The 13,896-nt window shown below is 39.5% G+C and overlaps 1 protein-coding gene across 2 annotated transcripts in view; it reads left to right on the top strand.

Moving 5' to 3' along the window:
- Positions 1-13,896, top strand: part of HAO1 (hydroxyacid oxidase 1) — a 61,621-nt gene that overhangs the window by 31,081 nt on the left and 16,644 nt on the right. For both annotated transcript variants that reach the window (XM_005688179.3, XM_005688180.3), the window contains one exon: positions 8,165-8,340. In XM_005688179.3, the coding sequence (XP_005688236.1) occupies positions 8,165-8,340 (176 nt within the window). The remainder of the gene's footprint in view (positions 1-8,164; positions 8,341-13,896) is intronic.

Here is a 13,896-nt window from a genome sequence, read left to right as displayed (position 1 = left end):
GATCCTAGACCTCATTTCACTGGACTATTGCTTACTCTGTCTACATATAAAGTTAATCCTTCTAAAAGATCCAAAATCTAAAAGATTCAAAATCAAATCAGCATTCCACATAAGGACAAGAAGACTGTTGAGAGCCAGGATTCCAAGTATATTAGAGAATGGAATGTCTTCCAACCATCATGTAAGTTCATAGTCTTGTCTGTCATATAGCTCTTCTGTGTGTATACCTATTTAAGCATAAGCTACTGTGCATAAAATCTTGCTGTTAAACCATATATAAATGAGCTGTGTGATGTTATCTCTGTGATAATTCCAGGTAGGTTTAGGATTTATTTCTGTATATAATATCCTCAGTGGCCCAATGGCAGAATGAGGAAGTGTTTCCCTGACAGCCATCAATAACCCTGCTCCACACATCCCAGACATGGAGTTACCCAAATACCCTGTCTTTCTAAGAGAACAAAAACAAAAATCCTTGACATATTTCTACTTCTTGCCAAATTCATCAGAAAGTAGATGGTTTCAAATGTCCTAAATATGAAATCTTACTAATCTATATTAATTCTTGATATGAATTCACATTATTTCTCTCTTTTGATTACCTTAGTTTTTAGACTTTCTAAAATGTTGTTTCCCAGTATTTAAGCTTCTGACAGGAAATGTTCCTCGTTGTTTCCCTTTGACCCTTTGAATAGGAATTTGCTCTTTCTTTTCCCTCTTCTGTTCTACTACTACTTCTACTGCTAGCGACAACAACAATAAATAATATAGTGGGTTTGTTCCTTAAGTTTAGGAAGCAGTTTCTGGCTCTGGATAACAAAACAGGTTTCACGTGGTATCTACTTAGATGGGGGATGACACCCGTGTTAATTCTGGCCCATATCTCTTACTCCTTGGTTGCCAGGGCCACTCAGCCAGGAGCGGGAAGGCTGCTGTTCTTTCCCCCTCCTCTTTCTTCCCGGGCTCCTGCCCAGATGACGTGAGGGACCAGGAGACAAAGGCCCTTTTCAGCTGTCAATGTGCAGAGGAGTGGCCACAGCTCCCCAGCTTGTCACATCTTCCTTCTGAAGATGATCAAATAATGAGCCACACATCTAGGCTATGGGGAACACAGGAAACACCCTTTGCCGGTGCCCTGGCCGTCAGAGCGCACACTGACGCTGTTTGTCCCTGTGGGCTTCGGGGGAGGGGGTGGTGGCGTGCAGAGCCCTGGGGCCCACATGCAGCAGTGAAGGCAGAGCCCACGACGGGAGGCCCTGGCTTCCGCTGGAGGGCACGTGCTGCCCAAAAGCTCATCTGTTACAGCCTGATATGAAATCAGGTTTCTTTCCGCAATTGACCTGACTCATAGAAGGTGAAGCCGGGCTGTTCAGAATGAGGTTTGGCAGGCGAGAGAGGCAGGAAATCCAGAGGAGAATGAGTCTGTAAAGCAGCGGCTCCTTCCAGCCCTCGTGGCTTCCTCTGCCTGGAGAGAAGGGGGCGGGTCCTGACTTTTGGCTTCTGGGACCAGCCAGAGTTCAGGAGTTTGGTAATCTCTGCCTGGTCCATATGCAAAACACACGGATGTGAGCATGATGAGCAGCGCAGAGGTCCCCGAGACTGAGGGGGAGTAAGGCGAATTCGCACCCGCTTCCGGAAGAGGCGAGGATTGAAGCGAGTTCACCAAATTGGCTCCTGAGGCCTTGAGTCAGGGACCCGAGTCCATCTCCACACCACATGCGGGTGGCTTGTTTACCTCGGGTTAAAATTTGGCTCTTTGGGACAGCACTAAGGCAGTTAAAAGAAATTTCCAATCATTGACTAAGGTCAAGGTAAATCATGACACCTACCCTTTTGATGATTTGCCTGGGATGTGCTTCCTTAGGCCCTGAAATAAAGTATTCACCACAACAGCCAGAGAACAGCACACAAAAGAGAAGAGACCGTGCTGTCTTCCCAGGTTTCTGGAGGTAAAAGTGGCGGGTGAGGCACCCCCTCCTCTGATCTCATTGCCAGCATTCTCATCTTCATTCATTCTTCCCAGAATCTCCTGCTTCCTCCTGTTTTTTCAGGGAGCCAGCCACACCTGCGCCTTAGAGCCTCAGAACTGACTCTTCCCTCTGCCTGTAACATTCTTTCCCCAAATCAATGCAAACTAACTTCACTTCCTTTACATTTTGACATCAGGGATGAAGCTACTTGTCTTTATATTGGGAAACCAAAATAAAGATGAATGGTAGAGAACAGAATAGAGATACAAATAAGTGTGGGGATCTTGGGTTGGGGGTCTAGAGTAGAGAAAACGATTTGTGAAGGAGGACTTTGTACATGGCAGATAGCCTCTAAATTATTTGGTTAGGAAAACAGTTGCAATGTTAAGTCACATAATATTAAGCAGGATAATAACCTTCCAAAGATGCCTATGTTCTGAACCTTGGAACCTGTGAATATGTTACTTTTTACATGGCAAAATGAACTTGGCAGGTGTGACTAAGTTAAGGACCTTGAGAGGAGATGATTATCCTGGATTATCACAGGAGGCTTAATGTAATGAAAAGGCTCCTTATAAGAGGCATGCAGGACAGTCAGAGAAAGAGATGCGATGAGAGAAGCAAAGTTGGAGTGATAGCATCTGGAAACAGGGAAATATAGACGGTTTCTAGAAGCTGGAAAACTCAAGGAAAGAGATTCTCCCCTATAGCCTCTGGAAGGGAAATAGCCCTATTGACCCCTTGAGTTTAGTCCAATGAGACAGTTTGAATTTCTGACCTCTAGACTATAATAAATTTGTGTCACTTTGAGAGTTGGACTGTGAAGAAAGCTGAACACTGAAGAATTGATGCTTTTGAACTGTAGTGTTGGAGAAGACTCTTGAGAGTCCCTTGGACTGCAAGGAGATCCAACCAGTCCATCCTAAAGGAGATCAGTCCTGGGTGTTCATTGGAAGGACTGATGCCGAAGCTGAAACTCCAATACTTTGGCCACCTCATGTGAAGAGTTGACTCACTGGAAAAGACCCTGATGCTGGGAGGGATTGGGGGCAGGAAGAGAAGGGGACGACAGAGGATGAGATGGCTGGATGGCATTACCGACTTGATGGACATGAGTTTGGGTAAACTCCGGGAGTTGGTGATGGACAGGGAGGCCTGGTGTGCTGCGATTCATGGGGTTGCAAAGAGTCGGACACAACTGAGCAACTGAGCTGAACTGAAAGCCTCTAGGGTTGTGCTTGTTATAGCAGCAACAGGAAACAGATAAAATGACACAGCTCTGCCAATTTCCTCTACAAGATAGCTTCTCATTGGGGCCACATCCAATTATCATATTTAAACTTTCAAGTCAAGCCTCTACCAGCTCACATCCCTCTTATTCTGCTCTTCTTTTTCTTTATTTTGTATAGTACTTATGTTCTAACAGGCTCCATAAATTATCTGTTGATTATGTTTCTTGTTTATTTTCTGACTCCCCTAGCTAGAATGTCAACCTAGGTAGCCAGTATTTTTGATCGTTTTACTAAAACACTGGCACATAGTAGGTGCTCAGAATAAAAATGTACTAGATCATAACAGATTTACCCAATAAAACAATACTAATAAGAATTTGAATAAGGGTTTGAGCTCATACTGAAAATCCTTGCTCTGAAACTTTCTTCCAAATACCCAGCCACATGGAAGAAAAAGTTAGCAGGGCTGTGCAATAAATAGCAATGTTTTCCTAATCACAGTATTAAAGGTTGCTGTTCCATGTACAAATATCTATTACGTATTTTGAATGTCTCTCATGTTATACTGATATTATGTGTTCTGCTGCTGCTGCTAAGTCGCTTCAGTCGTGTCTGACTCTGTGCGACCCCATAGACGGCAGCCCACCAGGCTCCCCCGTCCCTGGGATTCTCCAGGCAAGAACACTGGAGTGGGTTGCCATTTCCCTCTCCAGTGCATGAAAGTGAAAAGTGATAGTGAAGTCGCTTAGTTGTGTCTGACCCTTAGAGACCCCATGGACTGCAGCCCACCAGGCTCTTCTGTCCTCGGGCTTTTCCAAGCAAGAGTATTGGAGTGGGGTGCCATTGCCTTCTCCGATTATGTGTCCTACTGGTTGTTATTTTGCAGTGTGTTTCCCACAGTGGAGACATACGACATTATTCTTTAATGTTGTATGATATCTCAATAATAGCCATCATTACTGACACTACTATTGGTTATTTAATAATGCTAACTTTCCTTAGTAGTTGTTACATTTTTATGATGCTAACTTACTAAAAAATAAAATCATTTTTATATTAGATTAAAAAGTATGTTTAGGAGCCTTTCAAGGCACAATGAATCCTTTACAAAAAAGAAATCTTATCCCTTGCCTGTGGGTCATTAAACAGATTGGGATTCAGAGAATTAAGTCCCAAGTAATCTTGTTATTATTTTGATGTTGCCCTTTTCCTTCCGTATGAAATGAAATACTTTGGTTATCAGAAGCTGCGTTAAGTGTTTTTTGTGTATATGTCATAATTCTAATAAAAATAGCATTCATGGAGGTTTCCTTTGGAGCCATGGTTAAAACACTCCATCGTGGGTCTCTGTCAAGATATCTGAAAACTTTTTCTTGGCTTCTGGCTTTGAACAACGTTTAAGAGTAACAACAAGGCTTCATTGTACCCTGAAATTTCTGTAAGGCAACATTCATTCAAGTGTTGATCTGCATTTAGCCATCCAAGAATAACAACAGTTATTTATATAATTTTATCCATGTTTCTGTTTTTTCCTATCCCTTTCACCCTTTCACCCCACCCTTGCTGAAACACTGTAGCTTGTTTGGGATGGGGGTGGGGTGCTATGCAGAGAATATACTCATACAGATATTATTCTTTTTTCCCTCTGGTTTTGCTATGGCATGGACAGACAGGATCTTTTTCTTATTAACAATATTATTTAAAGGTTTGAAATTTAATATCACTTAGTGTCATTTCTAAGTAATGGAATAGGCCTCCAATAATAAGGGTATGTTTATTGACTAGGTATAGCTTAATTCAAATTAGGATGACCACAGAAGGCCAAAATCTGTGATAAAATGTACAGCCTTAAGTGATTTGATTAAAAAAAGAAGCTCAGAGTATTTCAGCTATAATCTAAACCAAACCTCAACAAATAATGGATACAAATATGACTTTCATGGATTTGTGATTTTCTGTGACCTTTAGCGGCCACCTGAGTCACAGTCATTCCTTACTGAGAAACCTTAGCCAGTGGTTGAAGACAGTTACATGGGATGTGAATGTCCATGGCCTTATGATAATAGATGCTGCCTAAGCTACATAACCAGCTATTTATAAGCACGTTAAAGGCATTAAACCTCAGCACTCAGTTGCTCAGTCATGTCTGACTCTTTGCGACCCCGTGGACTATAGCCCACCAGGCTCCTCTGTCTATGGAATTTTCCAGGTTGCCATTTCCTCCTCCAGGGGATCTTCTTGACTCAGGGATTGAACCCAAGTCTCCTGTGTTTCCTACACTGGCAGGAAGATTCTTTACCACTGAGCTACCAGGGAAGCCCTAGTTTTGTAAAAATTGTGTACCTCTGTACTTCTAAGTTCATATAAAAATTGTTATAACCTTAGCTCCAAGATACTTTCTATGTTCAATGTCAGAGCCAGTGGAAAGGAATAAAGACTGATGACTAAGCCAGAGATCCATATATAGCTTTCACTTTAACACAAAGAAGAGACTGGCTAGCAGAGTAATTCATAATGTGCAGAAGGGCAAGGTGAGTCTAGGTCACGGTCATCATTCAAAGTCAGCCTTTTAGAGAAATGAAGTTGGCAGTTGGATTTGGATCTGCTAAGCTGATTTCAGACAGCTAAGTCACATGGGTGGTGCCAGTGTGTATTCAGAAGGCCATCCATCCAATCAGTGGTCAGAGGTGTAGGCAGAAAAGACTTTGTCCCTAGCTTGGAGAACTTCCAAAATCTAGTCAAGATATTGGGATATTAGCCTAAGAGAAAAGATTTCAGGTGTAGAGTAAGCCACCTGCAGTGTCTTCTAGATTAGTTAGAGAAATACTGTTCTAAGATGAGTTAACAAAATTAGACATAGGAGAAGGGAGCAACTCAGTGGGGTTGTGTCTCAGTTTGTGTTTCTTTAGGAGAAGAATGTGAACCACTGATTTAAGTAAAAGTAATACCTTTAGAAGATGGTAGGAGCATTGGTAGAGGAGTGGGGAAGAGGTATCAGGGAGGGGAGGTGGTCCAACAATTGGCATGTTACAAAGACAGTCACAGTTATGGGCAACTGAAGCTTAATCCTGCTGGGAAACTCTGGGAGATCTTATAGAATCTATCTCAGAGTTAATCTGCCCAGGGGTGAAGAAGCTGGGGTATGTGTACACCAACATCATTGACAAGTTGAGTCTGCTGTGTTGAGGGTGACTCAGGCCCCAGGAGTAAGAAAAAGTCGTATGTATTAGTCAAGTTCTCCAGAGAAACAGAAGAAATAGGATGTCCATATCTAAATATCTGTATCTGTATCTATAGAGATATTTACTATAAGGGATTTGCTCATACAATTAAGGAGTCTGAGAAATCCCACAATCTATTATCTACAAGCTGGAGGCCCAGGTTGTAAGAGTAGGTCCAGGAAAGCCAGAGTAGTTTCAACCTAAACCTGAGGCCTAAGAATGGGGGGAGCTAATAGTATAAGTCCCAGTCTGTGTCTGAAGGGTCCCCAAACTGGGAGCCCATAGTGTAAGTCCTGGTCAAAACCTGAAGGTTTGATAACCAATAGCTCCAATGTGAAGGGTAGGAGACAATTGATGTCCCTACTCAAACAGAGACAATGAACTTATTCGTCTTCCACCTTTTTGTCCTATTTGGGACCTCCACAGATTAGAAGATGCTTGCCCAATTTCTTCTTAATCTACTGATATAAATGCTAATCTCACTTAGAAACATCCTTATGGACATATCCAGAAGTAATCTTTTACCAGTTGCCTAAGCATCCCTTAGCCCAGTCAAGCTGACAAAACTAACCATCACACCTCAGGAAAAGTAAGGAAGTTCTTGATAATTGGAAAACTCATATCCTGGTCAGGAATGTTTAGAAGATTAGGGGTTCTGAGTCCGAAGACAGAAAAAGCAAGTAAACAGAGGAGGAAAAAAGCAAGAGCTGACAGCTCATCTGCTGGGAACCACTTTCCACTTCTCCCTATGACCAAGCACCAGCACCACCACCATCCGTATGGTAGCAGGAAAAGAGCTGAAAGAAGAAAGAAAAAGACAAGGAAAAGAGTTTACAGTGACCACAGACAGAAGGTGTTAATACTGCATTTCCAATCTCGTCTAGAATTTTCCACGAGGACTTTGAAAGATTTCTGAAGTCTAATGTAACTGAAGAGTGCAGTTGAGATCTGAGTGAAGAGAATGTAATTAAGAGTCAGAGACACTGAGACTTTCCTGGTGGTCCAGCGGTTAAGACCTCACTTCTAATGCAGGGGGTACAGGTTTGATCCTTAGTTGGGGAGCTAAGATCCCACATGCCTCACAGCCAAGAAACCAAAGCATGAAATAGAAAGACTTTAAAATGATACACACAGAAAAAAAAATTCTTAAAAAAAAAAGAGAAAGGGTCAAGACCAGTTTGAAACCCAAATGCTGCCTTAGTTAATACATGGGGGCATCTTGTTCTACAATTCTGGTTTTATTTTCTGTATAAAACAGGAATCATAGAGTGTAAATTTTATTTTCCAAAAGTTTTTTAAATATTGTGGGTATATGAATGCCCATTGTAAATTGTGATGCACCATGCAAATGTTCATCTTATGATTAGTATGCATTGCATTTGAAAATAGCATCAAATTGATTGTTTATATTCACAGACTGGCTTAAAAAAGTAGAGATATTTGAGCTTGGCCAAAGTTTTATCCTTTAATCTGACTTATTTATATAAAAAGATATAAATTTATATAAAAATCTTACATTATAAGATGCAAAATAAACTTTAAGTGACCAATTAAGTCTACTAAGTTGTCACATTTAGCCTGGACTCCTTCATCAAAACACGAAAACATAAATGTGATCAACCTGGAGAGTGAACAGTCAATTGATTTGAAAAGTGTACCCTTCTTTTTTTCTTTGAATGAGTCATTGTAAAGATACTTCTAAGTTGGGAAGTTTCTCATTTTATGTATCTCTTTATTTCAGAATGAAAAATTTTGAAACCAGTGATTTAGCATTTTCTCCTAAGGAAAATTTTGGAGACAAAAGTGGACTTGCTGCATATGTGGCTAAAGCAATAGACCCATCCATCAGCTGGGAGGATATTAAATGGCTGAGAAGACTGACATCTCTGCCCATTGTTGCAAAAGGCATTTTGAGAGGTTTGTTTATTCCTCTACCTGAGTTCATTCTAATTTTATGATTCTTTATGGATATGACCATGATATTTTAAGGGAAAATAATCAATTATTTCCAAATAATTAATATGGAAATATAAATCCATCTCTCAGTTCTCCCATTTGACATTAATGGCTAAATGTTTCTTCCTTCTGAAGGAGAAAAAGGCTCTTATGAAGTAAAAAGGTACTTTTTCTAAAGTAGTGGGATTGCCTTATTTTGGATGCCATTGAATCACAGAGCTTGGCAAAACCTAGGTAGAGGGTCTTGAGTTTGTTGCTTTGGCTGAAAGCTGCCAACAACTGCTCTCAGATCAATAAGAACTCCCAAGGAAGATATTATGACAGCCAGATATGTTTAAGAGCTCTTTGTATTTTTCTCCTGTTCCCTCCCAGTACCAATGACTAGAACTGATTTTTTGAGTGTGGAATCCCATATCACCTCTCCTTAGAGAATGGTGGACTAGAATGTTAAAATCTTCAAATATCAAGCCGTGGTTGTTAAGAAACTTGACAAATTCCCCAGTATCCACATGTATGCAAATCTCACAGGGAGGTACCAATGAATATAATAATTTGGAATGTAAATGTGTTCACCCACAAAAATATTTTCTTGCCTTTGAAAACATTTAATACTGTTATGTAGATAACTGCCCCAAACATATTATTTCAAATGGAAATAATTAAGTAAGTGACCCTGTGATGAGAGATTCTATTAATTTATCTCAGGGTTAACTATGACTTAGAATCAAAACTTTTTCATTGGTTTTACTTGAATATGTATGAGTACCATGGCCCTTACTTATAAAGCTCTGGGAATGCCCCCGACTTTATTTAATAGTATGGACACAAAAATAAGCTAATGTGAGTAACGGAATGGGCCTAATGAAGCTTGGCTACCCACTCCAGTATTCTTGGGCTTTCCTGGTAGCTCACATGGTGAAAATCCACCTGCAATGTGGGAGTCCTAGGTTCGATTCCTGGGTTGAGATGATCCTCTGCAGAAGGGAATGGCTACCCACTCCAGTATTCTGTCCTGGAGAATTCCATGGACTGTATAGTCCATGGGGTCATGAAGAGTCGGATATGACTGAGCAACTTTCACTTTTCACAATGAAGCTTTTAAGTAGTGGAGCTATGTTTAAATCCTGATCTGTCTTAATCTGTGTTTTTAAAAGACATTGTTATATTCTTTTCTATAGACTATTGTCAGTTCAAAATTTCTGTGGATTATACTTTTTTGAGTATATACTGATATTATAGACACCTTTAAACAACAGTTTCGCTGACCTTGCTTTCATTCATACTGTAGTCCGTGATTGTTAATGCTACTTCCTGTAGCTATATTCCACTGTAGGTACTGAAATAATAACCTAAAGGATCTGTCCCATTTATTTGCTCATTCATTCACTTATTCAATCACTCATTTCATAAACATTTATTATATTTACTGTGTACTAAAATAAAAGACAATAAATTGAGATCCTTGGCCAAAGGACATCTCATTCTTGGAGAGGACAGACATAAAAACAAGAATTTGGGTGAGATAAGATGTTGTAGGTACTGCAATTGAAATCTATGCACTATAGATTAAATAGTGTTTGGACAGTTATAAAAGTGATTTAGGGAAGGTTTCATTCCAGGATGGAAGATGATCCTTGACTTTTGTCATGACATCAGGTCAAAAGACTCTTTCAGACTTCGGTCATGTCGAAATACAGCAGTCACAAGTAAGAGTGTTAAACCATATAAGCCATATGTAGACTTTAAGGTGTTTGAGAACCACTAAGAACCTGCATGAGGGAAACAACCTCATCAGATTAGCAATGTAGAAAAAGCAAGCTTTGTATAACGGGCCGACTCAATGGAGGTGGCCTAACTGTGGTCAGGGAAGCAATTTAGGAAACTGCTGTAATCTGGGCAAGAATTGTGGCTAATCCCTGGTAGCTCAGCTGGTAAAGAATCCACCCGCAATGCAGGAGACCCCAGTTTGATTCCTCGGTTGGGAAGATCCACTGGAAAAGGGATAGGCTACCCACTTCAAAGTATTTTTGGACTTCCCTTGTGGCTTAGCTGGTAAAGAATCCACCTGCAATGTGGGAGACCTCTGTTTGACCCCTGGGTTGGAAAGATCCCCTGGAGAAGGGAACAGCTTACCACTCCAGTATTCTGGCCTGGAGAATTCCATGGGCTGTATTGTCCATGGGGACGCAAAGAGTTGGACATGGTTGAGCTACTTTCACTTTCACTTCACAATAGTGTCAGTAAGAAAACTGAAAGGGTGTAATCCATTTAGAAAATTACTAAAAAATTATTTAAAATATTTAAAAATAATTAAAAATTATTCAAAAAATGCTGTTTCAAGTATTTAATCACTCTCATCACAGAAGGCTCACAGCGGTTGGGGTAAAATCACCAATTTAATTTTTAACCAACTTTTCAATTTTGGATTCCCAATATACTTAATTTTCTACAACTTTGTCCTCTAGGATATGGTGTGAATCTATTGAATGAGACTTTACTATTACATGTTATGTTGAAAAATGCTTTGACTTCAAGAACATCATTCTGTGGCCGTTATACCAAGGACCACTCTTTTTTCTTTCTTATCCATATGTTATGTGTTTTTCACTCAGTAGACAGCCTGAATGTTCATTGAGTGAAATATTTAGGGAAAACTGCATGAATATCTATAACTAGAGGAGCTCAAAAGCCTGAGAAGGAAAGACTGGGCATTTGGCATTTGAAAGGAAATAACGTATTTGTACATGTGCAGTTTACATTGTCTAGCTTCTCTGTAACTATTTACTTCATCTATTTAACAAACAAGAATCATCACTATGACAACGACTACATTAAGTGGTGCATAGGTTCAGTCTGGTGGAGGGGAGGCGGGAGTGGTGAGGCCAATTCTGGGAATTCCAGGTCTCATTATTTCACAGATCTTCATCCAGAAGTTACATGGATTGACTAAGAGTCATCTATCTTTTTTCATTTTCCTTTTACCAGAAATGTACAGATTATGTTTGTAGGAATAAGAAATCATAGCAACTGAGAAGATCTCAATGAAACATCCCCTCTTACCGCCGTTTTAAGGATTGGATTCTAATGAATGCAAGTAAAACAGCAAGATGCAATCTCTTGCTGTGGTTAATCTCTGTCTTTGGAAATCTCAACACAAACTCCAAATATGTACTCAAGACAGGGTTAGATTTTCCTCAGAACTCACGCTAACAAATGGCATTATAAACAAAGGCTTGTGCTCTTTAGATTTTTTTTCTAATTAAAAAATTTAAAACTAGGCTATCTCACTTCTCTAGTGGTTTTTGCCTTCTCAGAAACTTCTTTAACTCATTATTATCCTATCTATAATTTTTAAAGACATTCTCAAAGAATATTCACTCAGTGTTCCTGAATTGTGTTCAAAACTTCTGCCATGAAGCTAGGATTTAGTTACTAAGCTCCTGCTGAAATAGCATAGAGTCTGCTGTATGTCTATTGTTCAAGGCCTTGACAATAGATAGAAGATAATACTACTCTAAATCTTGAGTACCTACTTTGGTATTTAAGATTAAGTATGGAAATAATGTATTAATAAGATAGCAAAGAGTGCTATTCACTATTGACTGTTGTGTTTGTGAACCAGTTAGTGTATTAACTGGCAAATCAACAAATTTGGAATGTCATACCAGTAAACTCTAAAGGTTAATGAAAATATCCAAGATTCATGAACATTTGCTATGATCACTTTGACTCTCGTTAAGAAAACATTGTTTTTCTCTCTGGGTTAAAATAAAATGTGAACAAGATTACATAAACAACTAAGGAAAGGGATACATAAATGGTCATAAATGATTACTTTAATTTTTTCTCTGCATACTCATGATCCCGTCTTCTGAGAAAACCTTTCAGTGATTTCTCCCTACATTCCCAGCACTGCCTGGTAGAACACAGGCAGTGCTGGGAATTTGAGATGATAGAAGACAACAAACTAAGACTTGAATAGCACTTCCTTCAAAATGAAAAGCTCCTAATAATCATAATCCTCACTATGATGAAAATTTGTTGTTATAAACAAAACTTCAATAGACTTGCCAAAAGTATCCAGCAAATAAATCTTCCTCTACCTACTCATATTCTTAGTTAATATTCCCTGCACCATCAGCTGAAAATAATAATAATCATATTTATCTGAGTGCTCAACATGTGTCAGGTACTTTCTAAGAGCTCATTCAACTCATTTAATCCACAAACCAATCATGTTTGAATCTTTATCCCCATTTTGTGGTTTAGTACACTGATGCACCAAACAAGTTAAGTAATTTGCGACTTATATGGGAAGCATGTAGCAGATATGGGATTCAAATCTAGGTGTCCTTACTACCAAGACTAAGGGGTTAATCTCTTTTTCATACTGTGTAGGATCAGTTTATTGACAGTATTCAATATCTTAAAACACAGGTTATAGCTACCTGGTGGCAAATATTTGCATTATAAATCAAAGGATTTCATAAATCTTCAATCATGAGGTTCATAAAAAATATTTCAAATATTTTAATTCTTTAACTTTTGATTTTTATGTTTGGTATCACACATACAATTAGATAACCAGAGCAATTCCAATTACATTTTACATTGTTTGTTAAGGTTACTTATAGTTATATATATAGACATAAAAAAATACCATGGTACCTCTCTTTATTAGAGTGGGTAAACCCATGCAAACATTAAAACTCAGTTAGCCAATATGGCAGTCACTAGCCAAGTGTAGCTATTCAAGTAAATTAAAATTAAACAAAAGTAAAATTCAGTTTCTCACTTACATTGCCACACTTCTATTACTCTATGGCTATTTGTGTTACTGTATGGAACCACACAGATGTAGAACATTTCCATCATCATAGAAAGTTCTCCTGGATAGCATACAAGTCTGTGTCTTTAGAGAACCATTTCCTAAACATGTTTTTAAATGATAGTGTGAGAGCATATTGGGTTTCTAGTTCAAAATGATAGATTGAGCACATACATACCCTTTTATCAAATTTAAGACCTTACTGAAATTAAAGTACAGAAATCCAAGAATGCATAACACTTATGACAGCAAAGGAAAGGAAGGCACAAACAGCAGAGAAACTTGAAGACATTTATGAAAGAAACAAAAGGTAAAGGGAGTATATTGACAGCAGGAAAATGAAAAGAAAACTGCTCCTGTAGAGAGTCTTTGTGAGAACCCTGAAGGCAGGAGCAAGTCATATCAAGGGTGCCTGAGGGGTTCTAGGGTCTAGAGTGCAAGTGTGACAGAGAGAAGTGATGAAAAGTGGAAGCTGAAAACCAGAGGAATCACTGGAGTTCTGTTTGTGACACTCACCCACTAGCCCAGGGGAGACTCTGCTGAAGATGGGTAAGGTTTGCTGGGGTCCCGGGGTGTCCAGGGGCCTGGTCTCTGCCTCTTGCTGGTGCCTTAGAGGGTGGTGAGGAGCTGGTAGCCACAGGGTCTCCCAAGGGTCTGTGCTCTAGCCCAGGGGAGACTCCGCCTTTAGC

The sequence above is a fragment of the Capra hircus genome, chromosome 13, assembly GCF_001704415.2.
Source record: "Capra hircus breed San Clemente chromosome 13, ASM170441v1, whole genome shotgun sequence".
In the NCBI taxonomy this organism is placed as follows: domain Eukaryota; kingdom Metazoa; phylum Chordata; class Mammalia; order Artiodactyla; family Bovidae; genus Capra; species Capra hircus.
This window is presented reverse-complemented; position numbering and strand designations above follow the sequence as displayed.